The sequence below is a fragment of the Sphaerodactylus townsendi genome, linkage group LG03, assembly GCF_021028975.2.
Source record: "Sphaerodactylus townsendi isolate TG3544 linkage group LG03, MPM_Stown_v2.3, whole genome shotgun sequence".
NCBI lineage: Eukaryota > Metazoa > Chordata > Lepidosauria > Squamata > Sphaerodactylidae > Sphaerodactylus > Sphaerodactylus townsendi.
In genome coordinates this window covers 73,618,035-73,639,325 of record NC_059427.1, presented here as the reverse complement: position 1 = coordinate 73,639,325, position 21,291 = coordinate 73,618,035, and the positions used below count along the sequence as shown (strand labels likewise).

At 45.3% G+C, this 21,291-nt stretch overlaps 1 protein-coding gene across 1 annotated transcript in view; it reads right to left on the bottom strand.

Moving 5' to 3' along the window:
• Positions 1-215: 215 nt before the first annotated feature.
• Positions 216-21,291, bottom strand: part of SNCB (synuclein beta) — a 33,621-nt gene continuing 12,545 nt past the window's right edge. The window contains exons 3-6 of the mRNA XM_048488059.1: positions 8,024-8,062; positions 7,295-7,413; positions 4,418-4,507; positions 216-1,044 (exon numbers count right to left, since the gene is read on the bottom strand). Of these exons, the coding sequence (XP_048344016.1) occupies positions 1,012-1,044; positions 4,418-4,507; positions 7,295-7,413; positions 8,024-8,062 (281 nt within the window). The 3' untranslated portion in view covers positions 216-1,011. The remainder of the gene's footprint in view (positions 1,045-4,417; positions 4,508-7,294; positions 7,414-8,023; positions 8,063-21,291) is intronic.

Genomic DNA, 21,291 nt, shown 5'->3' with positions numbered 1-21,291 from the left:
TGCCCCCTAGCCGAGGGCGGTGCTGTATCTGCTTGCATTTCTGGAAGCTGTATCACTTGTTTCCTCTAGGAAATACCAGTTCTACTGTGTCAGACCCCTGAAAAGCTCCAATAGCTGCAGGATGGCAGGCCTATAAAAGCCACCTTATTCATAGCACAAAGCAAGGCAACTGCTCCCATCTTGACTCGTGAACAACGTGGAGGCAGACAAGCAGCTACAGACAAGAGTTGGCTTTATTCATGGACACAGGGGCAGCTGTGTCACTGGCAGCTGCCCCAGGATTGCACACATAGCGACAGTGGGAGGTATATATCCATGCCACAGTCACAACACAGAGCGCTGGGGGCAGGAAAGGGAAGGTATTCCTTTTGTTTGGGATACACAGACACGACTTCTGCACCGTCAAATTAGGGAGTCTCTTTTACAAGACCAGGGGGGTCAGGAAATGGGGAGATCACAAAGGCATAAACAATCCATTCAGAGATATAAAAAAAGTTCCACCAATGGCAATGGAGTGGAGTCGGCATGATTTCACGTGCAAGCAAATGTACAGCAGGCCCAGCATGGGGTCCCAGCCAAGATGATGGAATGCGCTGCTTAAAAACGGAGAAGATACAACATGCTTCTTACAGACACAGGAAGCCTGGCCTTACTGTGCTGGGAGGGAGACAGGGCAGTAAGGCCAGGCTCACAAATGCGTGCGCACACGCACACACACACACACACACACACACACACACTCGCACACACAAACCGCTGCGGTCAGGGTTTGTCTTCAGAATTGTTTGTTTTTCTCTTAATGCTAAAGACCACGATACATAAAACACAGATCCCAATGAGGTCCCTTGGAGCAGAACTGGAGGAAGAACTCATGGCAGGATGGGTTGTGGGGGGCTTCTCTCCATCACCATCTGCCTCAAAGCTTTCCTTTGGAGAGGCGGAGAAGGGTTGGGAAGGGGAAGGTCATTATTGTTGTGCTGCTGGTGGAAGTGTCGGGAACAGGGATGGCCATTATGCTTCTGGCTCGTATTCCTGATATTCTTCCTGGAAGGAAACAAATTGCATTGGGCATGAGAAGAAAGAAGGACACAGGCCAAACATATCTCAGGCAGAGGTTACATGGGAAATGCTGGGACAGCTAATATGAGACACAGCACCTGAGTTCATTCAACCAGAGTCCTCGCTTAAAAAAACAGACAACCCCTTTTTCTAATAGGGTGACTACACTAGTTTCATCAATCACCACATTTCATTGTTTTCTCTCAAAAGCTCACGCAACTGGCCTTTCTCAGGGCTGTTCAATATATGCATCCAAGTACAAGAATGCAGATACAGTCCATTCGCTTCCATGTCCAGAGAAACTGTTTAAAATATCCCCGAATTCTCACTGGGACCTCCCAGAGAGTAGTCTGCCCAAGCCTTATTCCACACTTTTGCCTACTTAGGCATCTCTTGAGCCTGCCTTTAATCAGCTGCTCTCAGAACATGAATGGCTCTTGGTTGCATCCAGCTGTCAGTCAGTAAATGGCAGTGACTGTCATGGATCTTCCCTGCTTTCTTCTCCAGTTGGCAATCCCTTCCAGCCCTGGGAAAATTGATTTCTGAGGCTGGAGGAACAGCATGGAGTAATAGCAGATGGATAGGTGGGCTGAACTGAGGAGGAGGCATAGCTTTATTTTTTTAATTTATAGTTCTTTCTCACTGACACTCAAAGCAGATTGCATGGTCTGAGTCCAGGTAATCAATCAGATATGATGTCTAATAAACAATACAATTGGAATAGAATTATACACTTGAATCAGATAAAAAAGCATTAAGACACGATACATTAAACAACGTAGAACATGTCAGTACATAAGTAGAAGACAATATAAGGGAGAAGGATAATGCATACAGCAAACTACTAATACATATTGTATGCAGTAGAAGAGTCCCCAGTGCTACTCCTTTTATTAAAACATCTTCCTAAACTATTTCATATAGTCCTTATTAACTTTATAAAAATGTCCTCCTAAACAATTCTGTTTTACATTGTTTGCAGGACAACAGAAGCGTGGGAGTCTTCCTGACTTTCTTTGGCAAGTAATTCCCCACAGTGGGGGGCTACAACAGAGAATGCATATGTATGGGCAATTGCTGATCTTGCCCATTTGCAGGGTGGTAACCATAAATGGCCCAGCTTAGATGAGCAAAACTGGATTCTCTGAAATGACTCCAAGGATGGACCCATTTAGAGGACATTGCAGTAGTTTAATGTGGGACAGGAGTACCAGGGGAAGCCCAGTGGTCTACATGCATGTGAAGCTATAAAGTAAAGATCAAGGAAAGAATGCACAGATGGTGGTGGATACATATTGCAGGCTGGTTACATATACCTTTCTAGCAGCAGCAATTTGTTGTTTTAAGCAGTTGCCCGATTCTGGAAATGTAACTCAATCACCTAGATAGAATCCCTCAGACAGCCATCTTCTGTGCTAAACTAAGTTGGAAGCATTATTTTTGGATTAACTTGCTTTCCCAACAGTAATGCTGATACAGTTTAAGTCCTAGGTTCCTAACCAAGTCATCTGAACGCCACTAAAGATAGGAACCACAATGTCCTTCCATGTCAGGCTTCTTAGCCAAAACTGCTTCAGTCTTGTCAGGATTCTGTTTCAGTTTGTTCACGCTTAGCCATATAACCACAGCAGTCAGCAGTGGCTCAAGATCTCTATCATATCACCAGGAGATCTGGGTAGAGAGCTGGCTGTCATTGGTGTATTGATGGCATTCTATTCCAAATTTCTGAATAGCTTATCCTAGGAGCTTTACATAGGGATTGAACAGCAGGCGATAAGAGACTACACTCTGACAAACCCCAAAGGACAAATCCTGCACTGATGGTGACTAGTCTCTAGTGGCAACCCTGTGGGTCCAGCCTGCAAGGAACACTTTAAACCAATCCAAAACACATCCTGGTACCTACTTTGCCTCCAAATATCTTGATAAGCTCTATCAAAAGTGGCAAATAAATCCAGGGGGAGCAACAAGGAGGCTTGACCTTTGTCTATAATCAGCCAGAGAGCAACAGCTAAAGCCACTGGGCTGTCTCTATCACATACCCTTGCCCAAGGAGTGGAGTATGTGGTGGGGAAGAGGAGGTCTCGAGCCCCAGGCGTGACTCTTGGGGGGGCACATTTTGCAGTCATGATCCCACCCCCACCCCCACCAACTGTGGGCGCAGTTGGGAACTCTCCATTCATGAGTGTAGTTGAAGGCTGCCCCATTTGCAATCTCTATGTGGAGATTGCAAATGGGGCCAGCCGGGCTTGGCCCACCCCCATCTCCACATGTAGATGGGAACAGCAAGGGCCCATTTGAACCCGGCTTGGGACCAGCTTTAAGCTTCAGCCTGCAGGTTAGAGCTAGATCCAAGCCAGGCATCAGCTGAGCTCAGACTGAAGCCAGCTGCTCTCTATCCCTCTAGCTTTATATTGTTGACTCCACCTGACCAGAGATGGAGCTTGGGGGGCAGAGCCAACAGTATAAACCTAGAGGCTCCAGAGCAGTCAGCTGCAGTCTGAGCGTGGCTAAGGCCAGGCTCAAACAGGCCCCTGTGGGGCCAGTCCCACGCCCAATCTCCATGTAGAGACGGCAGTGAGGGGCAGCTGTGGAGGGAGTGGGGGGCGCAGCACCTGAGCTTGCCCTGGGCACTGTCTTGGGGAGATATGTCCATGTCCAAGGATCCCCAATTTGATCCCCATGTTGCCCACCAACATCCCCATGTTGCCCACCAACACTTTACTTGGCACCCACCAAGTGTTTTTAGAAAGTGAGCGGGCCAGGTAGGACTTTTGCCCAAGATTCCCTCAGATTTGCCATTGGCTACGCACATGAAAATGTGCGTAGCCAATAGCCAGTGGCAGTGGAATGTTTGTTTTATTCTCTGTCATCCCTTTACCAATGTATATTTAAATGATGCCTCTTCTGCCCTGATCTGGGCTTCCTCTGTGTGGCTGGCTCCTCCTTCTGTGGCAGCCATTTTGCAGTTGTGCCTTCCCCTCCTGCATCAGAATTCCAAAACTGCCCACAGGCTCAAAAAAGTTGTTCTATTAGGGCAGGAGAGAGACTGGGAAATGACAGGCCACATCATTCTGTACAGATTTTTTTTTAAAGCAGTGGATGAACAGCTGCTTTTCTGAAAGTGCCCTTCCTGCCTCTTCCCACTGATCTGTTTGGCTGCTGCTCCATACAGGTCCAGAAACCTCAGGCATAATGCCTGTGATCAGAAGACAGTGGGGAACACCCTCGGTCTTTGCACAAGTGCTTGCTGGATACAACCCTCTGCCCTCAAAGAATGATGATCAAAGGTCCTTTGTCTCCCAGAATCTCCTACCCTCATATCCCCACCAGACTGCTTCAGCTCTTCCCAACTGACCTGTGGTGGCTCTTCATAATTCTCACCCTCAGGTTCCAACAGTGGCTCTATCAGTGGCTCCTCCACAGCTTCCTGACCAACCTCCTCCGGCTGCAGAGGAAAGATGGGCAGATCAGTCATGGCTGACATTGTCCTCCCACTATGTCTTCTCTGAAAACCCCCAGGATACCCATATGCCCGCAAGCTCCAGCTGTGGACCAAACTACCCAATAAATATAACATAAAATCATTGCAATGAGTTTCATAGTCATTCAAATAAAAAATAGCTAGTTATTTGGTTAACAGAACATTTCCTATGCTGGGTGACAAAGAGCAGGACTGGGCGGGCATAACATGTTCCATAGCCCTAGTAACCATTGACTAGTTTACTTAGCTTCACCAGGACCACTTTGAGGAACAAGTGAAGGATCAGAATTTTATCTGTCTCCTGAAGGGGGGCTGCTAGTTGATCCAGTGCACACACAAATACTTTGGTCCTACAGAAAACATAAGGGGCAGGATTTGGCCCTGGAACTATAAGGTGCTAATAATACCTTACAAGTGTTATTGAGCCTTTTCTTGATTCTGCTTAATATCCTATTGGAGCTTTGCCCACACCATCTTTCTGTTGTGATCCAGTATTCTTTCCCACTCCTGGGTCTGTGCTGGACACTCTCTGTGGCTCAGTGATCCTTTGAGTGCTTTCAGAATTTTATACATAACTAGCGGACCTGGCCACGCTTTGCTGTGGCTTACTGTGTGGAGCCACACACGGAAGGGAGGAGGAAGGGAAGAGGCATACCGGCTTGTTCCCACGGCGTGGCTTGGAACGCTCCTCCTTCCTGTCCCTGTGTGTTGCGGGCGCTTCCAGCAGCAGGCAGGTTCGCATGGCATGAGCACGCACGCCGTGGCGATCGTGGCCAAGCCACACACCCTCCCCGGTACGGCGGCCCCTCATTGGTCCACCGTGGGTTTGGGGAAACTTGCGTTTTACTGGGCTCCAGTGTGACCTGTGAGCCCGGTGAAGGTCGCAAAACCTGCCCGCAATGGGAAGCCACGTCGTGTCAAAATTTGGGAGCAATCGGTCCAGCCGTTTCGGCGTTAGAGCGTGAGGAACAAACGCACAGTTAGATTTTTATATATATAGATCAGAGGAAGATAGGCCTGCTTTCCAAAACATTTCATAAACGTATTTCAGGCCAGAAGATGTTTGTTTCCTAACAACACATGAATAGGTTGGGAGTTCATAAAGTCTCCCTGGACTGCCCAGCCCATTCTTGGGGCTTGCCAAAACTACATTTCAGGACTAACCTAGGGACTATAGCAGGAGATTCTGGGCTAATGCAGATCCATTCTGCCAAGACTGTCTGAAGCCCTGATTCACTTGGACCAGATTTTTTTTATGTGTTTCAGATCTGATTCTGTTCTACCTGCAGATGTAAAATCGCCTTCAGTTATTGTTGTCAGCTCCTGGTCCCAAATGGCTGCATGACAGGGAGAAGTTGGACAGCTGATATTCCTGATGCAGCACTGTTACAATTGGATGGGGAACCAAGTATCATTCAGGTTTTTCTGTTCCATGCGCTTAAGGATGATGACAAATGGCATCTGCCTGGCTTGCCCCTGTTTCGATGTGTGGGAGCGATCTTCATACACCATTTTGACTTCTTACAAATTCCAGCTAATTTGGAAGCAGCTGGCCCCATGAAGTACACTCAGCCATTTCAGTCTCCCATTCTCCAGTGAAGGCTCCTTGAGACTACAGGTGCGGGATCCATAACCCTTGGCTCCGTTGCCCGAGGAGGCTGTGGGGAGCTGGACTCATCTTCAGTTTGCAGCAGATGCAAGCAGTGACTGGCCAGTACAGCCGATCCCTTCCCAGAGCAAGAGCTGTCCAAAGGCCAGGAAGGAGGGGGATGCTGAACAAATCCCCTCCTCCCCCTGCAGAACAGAGCTCAGCGCCTGCTCCTGTCTGGCTGCGCTGGCCTCATTTCTTCTTCAGCTGTTGCTATTTTAAGCTAAGCTGGAAGCAAACGGCTCGGCTCGTTGTGGCAGCTCGGCTGCATGATTCAAGAGCCCTTCCTCAGATCGACCAGCCCTGCAGCTGCCAGACCATTTCAGTGCATGCTGCCCACTCACCAACTGTGAGAAACACACTCTCAGATGTGCACGTAGGCATGCATCTGAACACCTTGGCACAAATGTACATACCCACACAAAGAAAAAGCATGCCCAAATCATATGTACACATAATAGTGTGTGATGCTGGCATAAATGACCACTCATATACCCCAGAATATGCAGAACTGGAAAGGAGCTAAAAACACACTCAGACTGTGCCTGTGTATAGGCCAGTGGTGGCGAACCTATTGCACTCCAGATTTCATGAACTACAATTCCCATCAGCCTCTGCCAGGATGGTCAATTGGCGTGCCATAGGTTCACCACCACTGGTATAGGCATTTGGGTGTTAATGTAAACTCAGTGGCACATGGCATCCTGGTAGGTGAACATTTTTTTTCCTTGTGCCAGTGGATGTCTGCACAATGTTTGTGCCCTCCCAAACTGAAGGATGTCATGATCATTGGCATCCTGGATGTCCTGTCCCCATCATACAAACCTATTGCCATCCCATTTTCTGCTGCTCACCTAATGTACATATGCTTCTGCAAGACTTGGGAGGCAAACCCCAGCCAAGCAGCTAAGATTCTGTTGTGTGCAATAAAGGTAGGCTGCAATTTGTGCCAAACCCCACTGCCACTTGCATCTATTATTATCCCCCAAAAGAGATCCTTCCTGGGAATCAGCTGCCCTTCCCACGGGAGATTCATATTACCACCAGCTAAGGACCATTCTGTAACAGCTCTCACAGTCACCTGAAGGGCTCGGGATGCTCACCTTCAGGTCAGTGGGGAATTCTTCCTTCTTGACCAGGCCTGTGGCAGCTGCGATATTGCCAGCTCCTGAGAAGACAGCTCCACCCAGCTGGGATGCCTGCTCTTTTGTCTTCTCAGCAACTGCCAAGAACCAGAAGAGAGTGAAGTTACAGTCATTCTGTTGTTGGCAATGGGTTTCTTATTCTGTACCTGCTCTACTACTACTACTGCTGCTGCTGCTGCTACTGCTCCTCCTTATGGCCTCTTATGGTCTGCGAAGGATCATGAAAACTGCTAAGCGGTCAAGCAGGACTGTGGCGACTGACCAAAGCAGAGAGAGCAGCCACATAGTCTCCACTATATCTAGCCATATGTTATAAGGGACAAAGCAATCAGCCATCCCACACCATAGAAAATCTTCATCCTTTGCTCTCAGAGGACATCTACTCTTGCACCCATTGCCTATTGATTTACACAAACTCATTCATTCTGTTTGCTACCCGACTATGTTGCATGTTTCACCAGCCCTTTCAGATTGCCAGCCCCACCTCTCATAAATGCTGGGGCAGTATCTCAGCTGATCTCTGCAGCTGGCTTTGCAGATGTGTGAGAAGCAGCTGGAAGGCTTTGTCCTGGGCCCAGTTACGTAAGCTACTGACATCACTGTCCTATTAGCCTGTCATCCTCTCAGCAGCAGCACCCACTCAATGGCCAGAGAGAGCCAGCTATGGGAGCACAGGGGCAGCAGTACCTGAGGCCACACTTTGCACACCTTCCCGAGTTCTGTTTCCTGAGGAGAGAGGGAAAAAATGATGAATAGGAAAAACAGCCTAAGGTGAGCATTTTCAGGGAGAAACATGGTTATGGCATTGTCACCAGGCTGAGCAGTAACACTTCAAGCTAGCTAAGTTCTCAGCCCCAGTCAACATTTCCCAGATATCCCAGCCACAGCCTCTCCTAGGATAAAAGTCATTTGAGAAGTATGAAAATCACCCTTTGATTAATTTACTTTCCATATTTATTTTATTAGATTTGTATCCCTGCCTGACTCCAAGAAATTCAGGGCAAATATAGATGATCCTGGCCCCCTCCTTCCTTCCCAAATAATCTTAACTCTGTGAGGTACATTAGGCTTAGCAAGTGACTGGCCCAAGCCCCCTTAAGTTGCTTCACAGCACTGTAGTGATTTGAAGTCTCTTGGCCTAATTTACCTTGCAGAATTGTTGCGAGGACCAAATGGAACTGTGGATTAGTATGCTGCTCTGAGCACCCTAGAGAAATGGCAGATAAAGATAGAACCTAGATCTTGCCAGTCCCAGCCAGGCACTCTAAATCATCTTGGAATGCGGGAGGAAATTCAGGATGCCAGCCCTCTCAGAAGGCCGCACAGTGGTTTCAGACCATATGACAACGCCTCGGGAGCAGCTGTTTTTCTGGCCATCTTGATGGCCCCGTGTGCCAGATGACTATTAAAATTTAAATGGGATTATATACTAGGCATGCTCACACTGACACTAGTAATATTCCCTGACAGGCAAGGCTCAGACATCTGTATTTGACTGAAGACCTCAAATGCACTAACTGCCTGTTCTTTGCGAGCTGCAACTTGGGCTAAAAATGTTATTTGGAACCTCTCACTGTGTCTCTCTGGCCAAATTATGCTGAACTGACTTCCTTTTGGGAGACCTGCCATACTTGCAGTGCAACAGTATCTGCTCAGGCGAAAAGCTCTATTTATCTTCCAGCATGCAGAAGTTGTTAGGACTAGGATTGGAGAGAGCGAGGTTGGGATCTCCACGCTGCCACGGATGATTGCTGTATTTTAAAAAACAACCTTGAGATTATCACTCTCTTTCAGCTTAACCTTTTTCACAGGTTTGTTGTTGTGAGGATAAAACAATGTTGTTATAAGCTGCTTTAAGTTCCCAACTGGGAAGAAAAGCAGGGTATAAATGCCTCAATTAATTAAATGTATCCATTACATCCTTGAGTCATAAACAAAAGGAGATGTGGAAGGGGAGGAGTAAAGACACTAGCTCTGTCAAGAGTGTTTGCAGAGATCCAAATGTGTGCAAAATTCTGGAACACAAATGGCTCCTCAGGAGGTATCACAAAAACATTAACTGAGCCAACAGGGTTTAACAGAAAGGTAGACCAGAATAGTATACAATCAAATGTGAAGAATGACTTGAGTCCATTATCTTTAGTGAGAAAACAGGTATATACGGCTTTAGTACTGATTCCACAGATGCTCCACAACTGCCCCTTTTTGGACTGACTTCCACAGTGAATGTAGCCCAAAAACAACCAGCTCTTTTCAAAATTCAGGACAGGCTGGCTGTGCCTTGTGCAGACTGGCTGGCCCTTGTGGCAATCATGAACCCATCTTATAAAAGTATTTCTTATGCTACTTTTTTTTACAAAATTCAAAGCAGTTTCCAGGTAATCAGATAAAACCTAAAGCAAAATTAAAACCAAGAACAATAGATTCAAAAAATCAGCCTGAGCTTCAGAGGTAGGGAATAGCTGAAAAGCTTCTTGGCTTTTTTCAACTTGAGCTATTTGGCTCTATCTGGATAGCCATTTTTTTTTAAATTTGGGAGCCCCCCAGCTGAAATTGACTTTTTGTGGGAGTTTTTTTTTTGGACTCTATTATATTTGGATGCACAGCCCTTAGCAGAGCTGCACATATCTCTTACAAGAACCCTGATTTTGGTGAAGATTGGGTCAGGGGCTCCAATTATATGGGCCCTCAAATAAAGGAAAACTAGATGCCTATTGAGTTGGACCCCTGGCCCAAACTTAACTAAACTCATGAGCTCTCATGAGGAGCCCTCACTGCAAAATCTGGCAGCTCCACCTCAAACACACACCCTGCTTTTGAGCTCCAGAACGATAATGATCCTGAAGAAGCTGGGGGGGGGGGGGGGCGGGGAATCTTAAATAATTCAGCTTTTTTCCAGTTTTGCCTTTCTGGATGCATTAAAATTCTGCCTTTTATTTCAGCCAACCCCTCCCCCCCTCCCCAGCTTTTTCCGGCTTTTTCCAGTTTGCCATATCTGAATGCATACCCCCCAACTGGGATATATGCTCAGCCTAACCTACTTCATAGGATTGTTGTGAGGATAAAATAAATGAGAAGAGAACCACATAAGCTGCTTTGGGTCCCCACTGAGGAGTGGGGGTGGGGAATAAATGAAATGGAAAAACTAAATATATAAGTCCTATGCCATTAAGACATTTAAAAGCTAGAACCAGACATCTGAACTGAACTCTGAAACAGATCAGCAGCAGGCACCTGTCAGGATCTCAGTAATATGGCTGAATTTGCTAGCTCCGGTCAACAACATTCTGTGCTACCTGAAGTTTCCAAGATATCTTCAAAATCCTCACCCAAAATGTATTACAGGGGTTTTTGCATAATGCGATTATGTCAGTTGTGGTCCCTTACTGCTTTGGTTTGTCCTCTGTCTTCCACACGTTCTCTGGAGCCATTATTTTTCATCTTGCATTTGTTCCCAGGTTTTTTTCAGGGTTTGGGGGGACCACTTTTATTTCAAGTTTACCTAGCAATCAAATTTGAGTTATATTCATTTATATGTAAAACGTTTCCTATGTTTTGTTGGTTCCTCCTATTTCCAGACTGGAACATGTGACCAGGGGACAATTCTACCCTGTGCAATCTTTCCTATGCCTCAGTAACAAGGAATTTTTATCTTCATTACTTGGTGAATACCAAGGCCATCCTCTAGTGCATGCACAACAAAAAGAAAAAAAGAGGGGCTGGCAATAAAACAGAACTCTCTCTCAAAAATCCTGATTTGTAAGGCACACCTCTAAGAAAATAAACCGATGTAGCAACTGAAATGATGTGAAGGGAGTGATGATGTGCAGAACTTCCATGTTCAACACAGTTCCGAGGCTAGTGGATTGACTGCTATGAAAAACAGGAATAACTCGTGTGAGCCGAAAACCCCACAGTAATCTACCTTCAAGGTTACAGTAGAATGGCTCAGTAGAGCTAGATTGTTCATAATCCAGAAGTAGATGTGATTTTCAAATTAGATATAAATGAAGGAAAGTATTCCTAGCAACAATACTACCCGACTTCTCTATCTGCAAGTCTGGGTTCAAAAATACCCTCAAACTCTAAACGAATCCACCAATGTCACAGCTACACCATCAGACTGTTTCTGCATCTTCCTGTATGGCTCTCTGCATTCTGTTGCAGAAGAAAGATCAAACCTATATCACGGCTGTTCCTCCAATGTCCACCTGGTGTTTCAGGCCATGCGGACGAGTCAAATGATCTAACGTATCAAACACAGCTGACAGATCTAGTTACACCAGCAGCAAAGCTTTATCTCTATCTATTTGCATATGCAGATTGTCTATCAGAGCCACCCAATGCCATCTCCATTCCAAATCAGGCTTGAAGCCAAACTGCAAAGGGTCGAGGGCAAATGTGTCACCCTGAAAAACCTGGAAATGTTCTACCATAATGCAGGCTATCACCTCACCTTGAAAGGGTGCAGTAGAAACTGGAACATTCATTGGCACGGAGGCCGTTTTTGGCAATGTTATATTCATCTCTTCTTTTAAAGATTTTGGGAAATAGCCTTCTGACTGTGAACTGAGGTAGCAGTACCATCAACGTCTTCATATATGATTTAAGTAACCAAGATGGGAATGGACCTAATATGCAGGCCTTCAGAACTTCCATGACCCTGTCAACAACCATTAAGGAGGCCAACACTAAACTAGCCACACGCAAATGTGATCATCAGACTAGCAGTAAAGGTCCTTGTATGAACAAGGACAATGGGCTCTAGAAATCTGTTGGTGGGTTAATGGTGCCCACTGCTGAGGGGGCCAACCCCTCCTGCCTTTCCTCCCCACTAGGCCCTGCAATTTACCACAGATAACAAAAACCTAGCCTAATTATTAAATTTTTAAAAATTGCTTAATAACAAATTCCCCTTACACCCAGACAGGCTCCCCGAACTTTGCAAATGGGCCCTCCAGAAGGTGATGGAATCTGGGCTCTCCTAGATGGCTGAGGACTACACTTCCCAGTAGCCCTCACAAATTCTGGTTCATCAATCAGTTATTTAGTAAGATGGTTCTACCTACATTTCTGCTACCTGATTTGTGCTAACAGTGTTGAATCAAGTAAGAGAAATTGTATCTGCAAATAAAGCAGGAAGCTATCAACGTTACTGTCTGATTCCAAGTCAACCAAATCTCATTTAAGCATTACTAGGCTTTGCACAGTCTTGAATAACTAAGCCAGACTGTGCAAATGCAACTGCTAGAGGTGGGGGGAGAATTTTTCCACTACTGTCTTCACTACCTCATAGGTTTTCAAATGAGCTCTATGGTGCGCTTTGTTCAGTTTAATTCAATTTGTCTTTCAACCATGCTCTGTCTTCTAATCCTTTTAATTTCCCTTGTCTTATTGGTAATCTGAGGAGCCTTTAAGAGAGGGAGAGGGCAACTAAGAGCCTCTGTGAGTCTTGAATTCCTCAGCTGAGTTGCCAACCAGATTCTCACCATCCCTCAGAGGTGGATCCTGAACTCCCTGAAGATAGACCAACAAAACCTGATTTGCAGACAGAGGTAGGTAGGATAACCCGTGCCACATTCTTCCAGCACACACAGCATTGCTTCAATTTCTTTAAAAAAAAATCCCAAGTGACTTCTTAAAAATACCACCAAATAAATGGTTAACTGGGGGGATACTAGAGGAGAAACAGTTTGGAAGAAACCTTTCCTAAAGCATGGAGACAGAGCACCAAGATGGAAAAAGCAGTTTGCCCCAAGTACAAAAACTCACACCAGCTCCTGGAGGGATGTCTGGCACTTTGGTGTAATGATTCAAGTGTTGGACTAGGATCTGGGAGACCCAGATTGAAACTGCAGCCTGGGGAATCTTGGGTCAGTCGCTCTTCATCTCTCTCAGCCTAGTACACATAAAGCGGCTTTATACAGAGTCAGACTATTGGTCTGTCAAGGTCAGCATTACTTACTCTGTCTGGTGGCAGCTCTCCAGGGTCTCAGTTTAAAGGCATTTCAGATAGCCTGCTCCCTAAACCTTTTAACTAGTGATGCTGGGGACTGAACCAGGAACCCTCTGCACAACCCTAGCTCAATGCAACATTGATCTTTCTCATGGGATTACTGTGAAGACAGAAAGGAGGCGAGACCAATGTACATTGCCCTAAATTCACTGCAGGAAGGGCAGGATTAAAAAAAACCCAGAACACCATTCTAAATAAATGATAGTTTAGGAGGAGTAATGTTTGCAACTTAGCATGCAAAATTACAAAAATCTGTCCCTGCATGGAGGCAGACCACGTAACTGGGTCCTATGTACTATATCATGACAACCCTATAGCTTAGAAAATTAGTTTCTTAAAAGGTTGCTATGACTCTGATAAAAATAAGTTTTAAAAAATTAAAGAATTAGATATTCTTGAAGAGGAATGTAAAAGGAATGTAGGAGTGCGGAAACATATCTGGTTCACCAGATAAGCTTCTGTCATTCAGGTGGAGGAGTGGGGAATCAAACCTGGTTCTCCAGATTAGAATCCACCTGCTCTTAACCACTACGCTACATTGGCTATGCTGTTTGGATACCTTGTTTCCCTGAAAATAAGACCTACACCGAAAATAAGCCCTAGCATGATTTTTTGGGATTTTTGGAGGATGCTTGAAATATAAGCCCTATTCCAAAAATAAGCCCTAGTTATAGATTCCCCGGCGCAGCTGATCTGGTCACGTGGGGGCGCAAAATCATGGAAAAAACAAGACATCCCCTGAAAATAAGCCCTAATGCATCTTTAATATAAGACACTGTCTTACTTTTGGGGAAACACAGTATTTGTCAACAGCAGCTAGGATATTTTGGGCTAAATACTGGAGAGTTAAGAAAACTCCATCAATAACAGAATGTCAACATAAGATTATAAATATTGTTAGACCAGCCAGGCTTTCAAGTCATATAGATTATAAATTGGACTCTGATTTTAGGAAGGAATGGAGAAACTGGATAACTTATACAAAAGGAAAATATTAATATAACCATGTAACTATATATGGTATATAATTTTGTATTTGTTTTTTCTTTTATTATGTTTATTGTTTTGTTTCTTTTAATATTATTATTATTACTACTATCTATTTTCTCTTTATTTTATTTTCTTTATTTTTATTGTTATTGATTTTTTTTGGTTTATTGCTTGTCTTTACATATATTTATTTTTAAACTATGGAATCACTGGAAATGCCTTTAGTTATAATGTAAATATTAGACTGAAATTTCTGTATCTGTTTATGCATCGTATTTTGTGAATGTTGAAATAAAAACTTATTGCCAAAAAAAGAAAACCAGTTTCTTCCTATGCTTTACATTTAACTGCAATTTTGTTTTTATCAATTTTGCTAATTACTTTTTCAATAATTACTGAAGCATAGCCATATTAGTCTCCACTGAAAACAATATTTTTTAAATCCACTTGCATTTCACGGAGATGGATTACAAACTGTGGCACAATTCCTGAGAAAGTTGTTGCCCAAGCTGCTACTGATCCGTCATGAAAAAAACTTTCAAAATCATGGATAAAATGTTTTTTATAATCCATTGCACTGTCCTAGGCACCACATGGCACTGAAACATACACGTGTTTATGGCCCACCTAGAACACTGGTTTCCAAACAAGCAGCATCCTCATTTTGAATCCTTATGAGGAAGATGACATCTCTGTAGCTACACAGGTAGAGGCAGATGACCCAAAAAAGCCTGGGAATTGTCAATGAATTTAGGTATTGCAAGTTCTGGTGCAGCTTTAGCTCAAGGCCAACCCCCCTGAAAGGGACTGGAGATCTAACAACACTCTCTGGAGAGCGAATGACTGTTGCATTTGTTTAATTATGCCAAAGGGAAAGTTACTTGCTCAAGAAAGTCTCATGGCTGAACAAAAACATGAACTTTGGTCTCAATATAGCTTACAAGCTATTTGGAATACAGACTGACCCTCTTCAGGTGAGAAGCATCGTTTCAGGCTTCGGAAACGAGCCAATCACCATCAGTTAGGACACTTGGGATTCCTGAAGGTGAACAAAGAAAAATGGCTGGAGGTCATTCCTGGGCAATACTACCCCACTGAGTGGATGGTCCATTTTTTGGTTTTGCCTATGAGCAATTTCACTGAACCAATACAGCATCTGGCAATGCAAAGAATAACTTACCCTGTAGGAAGAAGAGAGGAGGAATAATGAAATGGTGCCAAGCCTCATCAGACTCTAGCACCAGAAATGGAAAGGGCAAGCAGCACCCTTTTTGTCCATTTGCATCTATACTGACAGTTACATCTGAACATGCCACACAAACATCCTCCTGTGGAATGAATGGTTAGCAAGCGGCTAAGGAAAAGTCTAACTCAGAGCCAAGCTACACTTGACACAAAAAAGTGTTCACTTTAAAATTTTGCTGGCTGCTTCTTAAACAGAAAAGCAGTTTTGGGAGGGATGATTTTCAATGAAGGTTCTTAACGCCCCTTCCATGCCACAGGTTGCTGGTACAAAATGTGGCTAAGCAGCGATCTAGGAGGTCACTGGCTCAATTCTTTTCTCAGTCATTAATCCACTGGGGCTAGATGAGCTTGTAGACCCTCATCTACAATATCGGCCTCCCTTACATGTCTACTGTAGGAATCATTGACATAACATATGGAAAATGCTTCAAACACTACATTACTATTACTATAATCAACCATAAAATTTAGGGGAGGGGCCACAGCTCAGTGGCAGAGCACCTGGTTGATATGCAGAAGGTCCCAGCTTCAGTCCAGGAAGGAGGGTACAGGAAGGTTGCACACCTCCTTTCTCCCCCCCCCCCCCACAACACCCAAGCTTTGCAAAGGGCAGGAACAGGGTGCCTGTGAAGATGGGGAGAGTTCTCCACAACTCCATAGGCACCTTCTGGCTTTCCAAAAAGGGGAGGGAGCCATTAGGGTGCCCGTAAGGATGGGGAAAATTCTTCCCATCTCCATAGGCAACCCTCTCATTTGCAAAACTGGATCCCACCTTTGCAAAGGGGAGGGGAGGAGCCAGCAGGATGTCTGTGAAGATGGAGAGAGTTCTAACAATTTCTGTAGGCACCCCCCAATTTGCAAAGCTGGTTCCCAGCTTTGCAACGGTGGGGGAGGCAGCAACGTTCATGTGAAAATGGGGAGAATTCTCATCATCTCCAGGCACCCTCCCACTGGGGGAGCCAGAAGGATGCCTGTGAAGATGGGGTGAGTTCCCCCATCTCCATAGGTATCTCCCATTTGCAAAGCTGGATCCTGGCATTGCAAAGGAGGGAAAGGGAAGGAAAGGAAAGGAACAAGCTGAAGCCTTGGCATGCCCCAACAGCATCACTTGGGGAGGGAAGGGAACAAACGGAACCCACTACCTTGCTCTCTCCCTGTCCTTACACCAGTTGTTGAGACCTCACAGATGTAGCCTGGCTTGATTCTGCACCTGCCGCTGGCCCCCAGTAGGGCGCCTTCCAGCAGAAACCTGAGTGGAGGGCAGCCACCAGTAGCAGCACAGGTAGATGGCCAGTGGCTTGCTGTAGCAGCCACAGTCCAAAGCAGCGGAAGACAGAGGATGGTGGGGGTGGCAGCAGGCAGCACAAATGCTGTAGATCTTTACTTCTGGGCAGGGGGATGAGGGAGGAAGACTCTGACTTCTGCCCAGCCACCACTTGAAGCTGCTTCTCCCGCCGACTTCTCCTCCTGTCGACTTCCAGCCCCTGGCAGAAACCTGAGCCGAGGACAGCAGGCTGGTAGAGGCAGGCTGGTGGCCACAGTGGCAGAAGCATCCCGAGGAGGTGGGATGCCAAGGCTGGTGGAGGGAGTGCAGAAGGAGGTGGCGGCATGCAGCACAAATGTTCCAGCTCCTCACTCTGGGCAGGAGGAAGAGTGGGGCAGCCAAACATGCCCCCCATGTGATCCCTTCAAGTAGTGCCCAGCCAGGGCTTGAGCCCCCCTGGACCCTACTTCATGACCCTACTTATCAGTTCATGATAGCTCCAGTTGAAGGGAGCAGACATTAGGTGATGCAAAAGACCTGAACTGGAGACCCTGGAGAGCCCCTGCTACACCGAGTAGACAAGATAGACTTTGATCTGAAGATCTCACTCAGTATAAAGTAGCTTAGCTCTCCCTTGCATCACAGAGGAAACATAGGCACCCCTCTGCCACCTGCTAGTTCTCCACCCCAAACTGTCTTTTCCCTTAGCTCCTTTTTTCCTTCCAGCAATCGCTGTCAGGGTTTTCCTCTTTGATCAAGGCTAGCCAAGAAATCATGGGTCAGTTAGAGGAGTCCAGGAAAGCAGCAGGCAGTAGACATGGAAAGGTTCTTCTTACCCTGCTTCCAAACTAGATGAGCTAAAATAATATAAATAATATAAAAGAGGGACCCTCTTAAACAAAACAGGGACAGATGATTAGCCCCTGGCACTTAAAGCACTTTGGTCCTGGCTGCTCCAGTCACACAATCAGACCCTATTAAGGCAAGTAGAGACCCAAAGTGGCTTCTGTTTTCCACTCCTCCCTTTTATCCTCACAACAACTCTCTGAGGTAGTGGCCAAAGGTCACTCAGTAGTCTACCATGGCAGAGTGGGCATTCATGCCCAGGTCTCCTAAATCCCAGTCTGACACAGTAACCACTACAAACCACTGCCTCTGGTGTTAGACCCAAAGCATGGTCTGAAGGCATTAATAACTCTAAAGCTAGCCTGGTCTGGCTCTAGTTAATACCTGGCTGAGAGGCCTCCAAGGAAATTGCTGTGTGCATCTTGGGCTCCGTGAAGGGTAGACGGGAACTAATCATAATGAATTAATTAACAAGGTCTGGCAAGAATCCAGCATCCTGAGAAGGCCTGTTGTGAGCAAAAGTAGCAGTGTTGTAAACAAGGCTTGAAATCCTCCCAAGCCCCACCATGTGCCACTCAACAGAGAGCCACAGTCAATCACAACACCCTAGACAATCAATGTGATTCCAAACACCTATTTGTGGTATTTGTGCTTTGGCAGAAAAGATGCAGATTAAAAGACCAAGTCTAATCAAAAGTAATGACTGAATTACTGCTGGTTAGGATGCAGTTATGATTTTAAAAGATAGAATCGGTCCTTGTAGCACACGCTCAGAGATGTCACCTGGCACTCCCAGTCTGTCACACCTCATGAGCTGTGTTTCTTCTCCAGTGCTTTTTATGGATTCCTAAGATTTTTAAGGATGTGTCCCTGGCAGCCAAAATCAAGTTAATTCATGCCATAGTATTCCCTATTACTCTGTATGGACAATGAAAGATGGACAAAGAAGAAAGCTGTCAGAAAGAAAGTACATTCCTTTGAAATGTGGTGTTGGAAGAGACTGTTATGGATACTATGGATGCCCCCCTACCCCCCCCAAAAGGATTCTAGATCAGATCAAGTCTGAACTGTCCTCAGAAGCTAAGAACTGAGGCTGTCATATTTTGGTCCCATAAGAAGAAGACAACGGTCACTGGAAAAGACAACAATGCTAGGAAAGGTTGAAAGCAGCTGGGAAAGAGGAAGACCAAACATGAGGTGGACTGACTGCAGCCCTCAGTCTGCAAGACCTGTGCAAGGCTATTAACGACAGGACATTTTGAAGGACATTGATGCACAGGGTTGTCATTAGTCGAAAGAGACTTGACAGCATTTAACACACACGATCCCTGAAATAGCATCCTAAAACACAGTGCAGCTTCAAACTGCACCAAATGCACAGATATTTGACAGCAAAGCTGACCCTGAGGGGTTGTCAGAGACAACAAGACAAAATCTAAATTGAACAAGCTTGGTCGTTTCAATGAACATGGCTGGTGGCAACTACATGCCGACTTGCTACGCAAAATACTAGCAGCAGAATAATGCCACACAAAATGCTAGGAGCGGTTCTCTGCAGATTATGGTGCGAGAAGCCAGCAGGATGCATCGTCATGATATGGCTACAATGTCTGGCACTGCCAGGTGGAACTGCTGACGCTCCTGATGGAACCAGATGCCATTTCTCAAGTTACCACCATTCTTGGCTCTCAATTCACCAGTCTTGATGTAAAAGGCCCCCTACTGGATAAATGTAGTTTAACTATTCCTACCACTTCACAACCAAAGTTGAAATATTCCAAATTGGAGGGGGGGAGGGGGCACTTAAAAACATACAAATGCATTTGTCACAGAGTGACCAGATTTCTTTCCTGCAGACAGATTCCGTCACAACTATACTGCATTTTTCCAGAGCTCATCTGCAGTGTTTTGTCCCGAAGAAAGTATGATTCCCATCCAGTGTGGTGTAGTGGTTAAGAGCAGGTGCACTCTAATCTGGAGAACCGGGTTTGATTCCCCGCTCTGCCACTTGAGTTGTGGAGGCTTACCTGGTGAGCCAGATTAGCTTGTGCACTCCAACACATGCCAGCTGCGTGACCTTGGGCTAGTCATAATTCTTCGGAGCTCTCTCAGCCCCAGCAACCTCACAGGGTGTTTGTTGGGGTGGGGGAGAGGAGATTGTAAACCCCTTTGAGTCTCCTCCTCTTCTTCCCTCCTCTCAGCTAAAGTGTCTATTGGTTCCAAATCATGGCACTATGTTAAATTCAGTTTCCAATACTTAGTTCCTAGCCTGTGGGATTGGGGGGGGGGGGGGACTATAAAATGATTTACTCACAAGCCAAATGACTGAGTTGCAAAGAGCTTAAGAGCTCTCTCAATCTGCCATTCTCTGACCATGTCATGGATTAGCTACCTGAACACATCTCACAGTGTAGCCTTACATGTGGGTGAATCTCTGTGAAGAAGCTTTCATTTAAATTTGATATAACACACACAGGCTGATGTGGTGTGGGACACCCCATTATTATTGTTTGTTTGTTTTTTACCCTCTCTGCCACAGCAGATTCAGAGCGGCTCATACAATGTAAAATAATAAAATTATAACATACCATACAAACAACAATGCAGTCTGAAACATGTATGCATGGTACTTAATCCAACTAAGGAGGAACAGTCCCAAGAAAATTCCCAACCCTATATCCTAAAAACAGAAACCACATACAAGCAACCAAAGAGAAGGGGGAAAGAAAGGGAGGCCACAATAACAGTGAGACGGTTCCTCTTGATGCACAGTAGCATAAGCAGGAGCTTCCCTCTGCAAAAGGGAGTTATTGAATGTAACTACCATGACAAATCTATCTGAATCTGTAGTAACTCACACACAGGGCCACAACTTGCACATCTGAGCCCTTCGGGAGAGGGCAGTATACAAATCGAATAATACATTACAATACAATCTGTCTGAGCATGCAAAGAGTGTGAGATATCAAATCCAAATAGTAGTAGCCAGAGGTTAAGTTATAAAACAAGATATACCTGGACATAATCCTTCCTAAAAACCAACCCTCTATTATAAAATGCACTAACTCCAAGCATAAAGTGATTCAACTGTAAACTTTGTACATGTTCAGACACACTCTTCCTTATTACTACTCCATTGCTATTACTGCTCCATTGCTATTACTACATATTACTATTAGTACCTGGGTCAAGCCATGAAAAGCTGTTTCACCCCTTTTCAAATTCGGAGAATGTCCTGTATGGAGCTTTCATTTGCAACTTGATGGGTGATATTTTTTCCCAAATCCCACTGTTTTTGTTGGGTACCTCCAGAACCTAAGAGCTAGTGAAAACCAAAGCCCTCTTATAATCAATATATTCATCTTGCTTGTTACATCACCCCCTTACGGACAATACTAGGAAAGTTCTAGCTGGGCTAATTTATGTTGCCCATTTCCTTAAGGAAAGGACTCATACTAGTATTTTCAGCCAGGGCTGCAGCCTGTTTTCCCATCCAGGTTCCTGTCTCCCTGCATCCAAGCAGCATTGATGCATTTATCTCCCAAAATAACTGCAACTGATTGAGCTAAGGTTGCTCCTTTCTCTCTCTAAGCT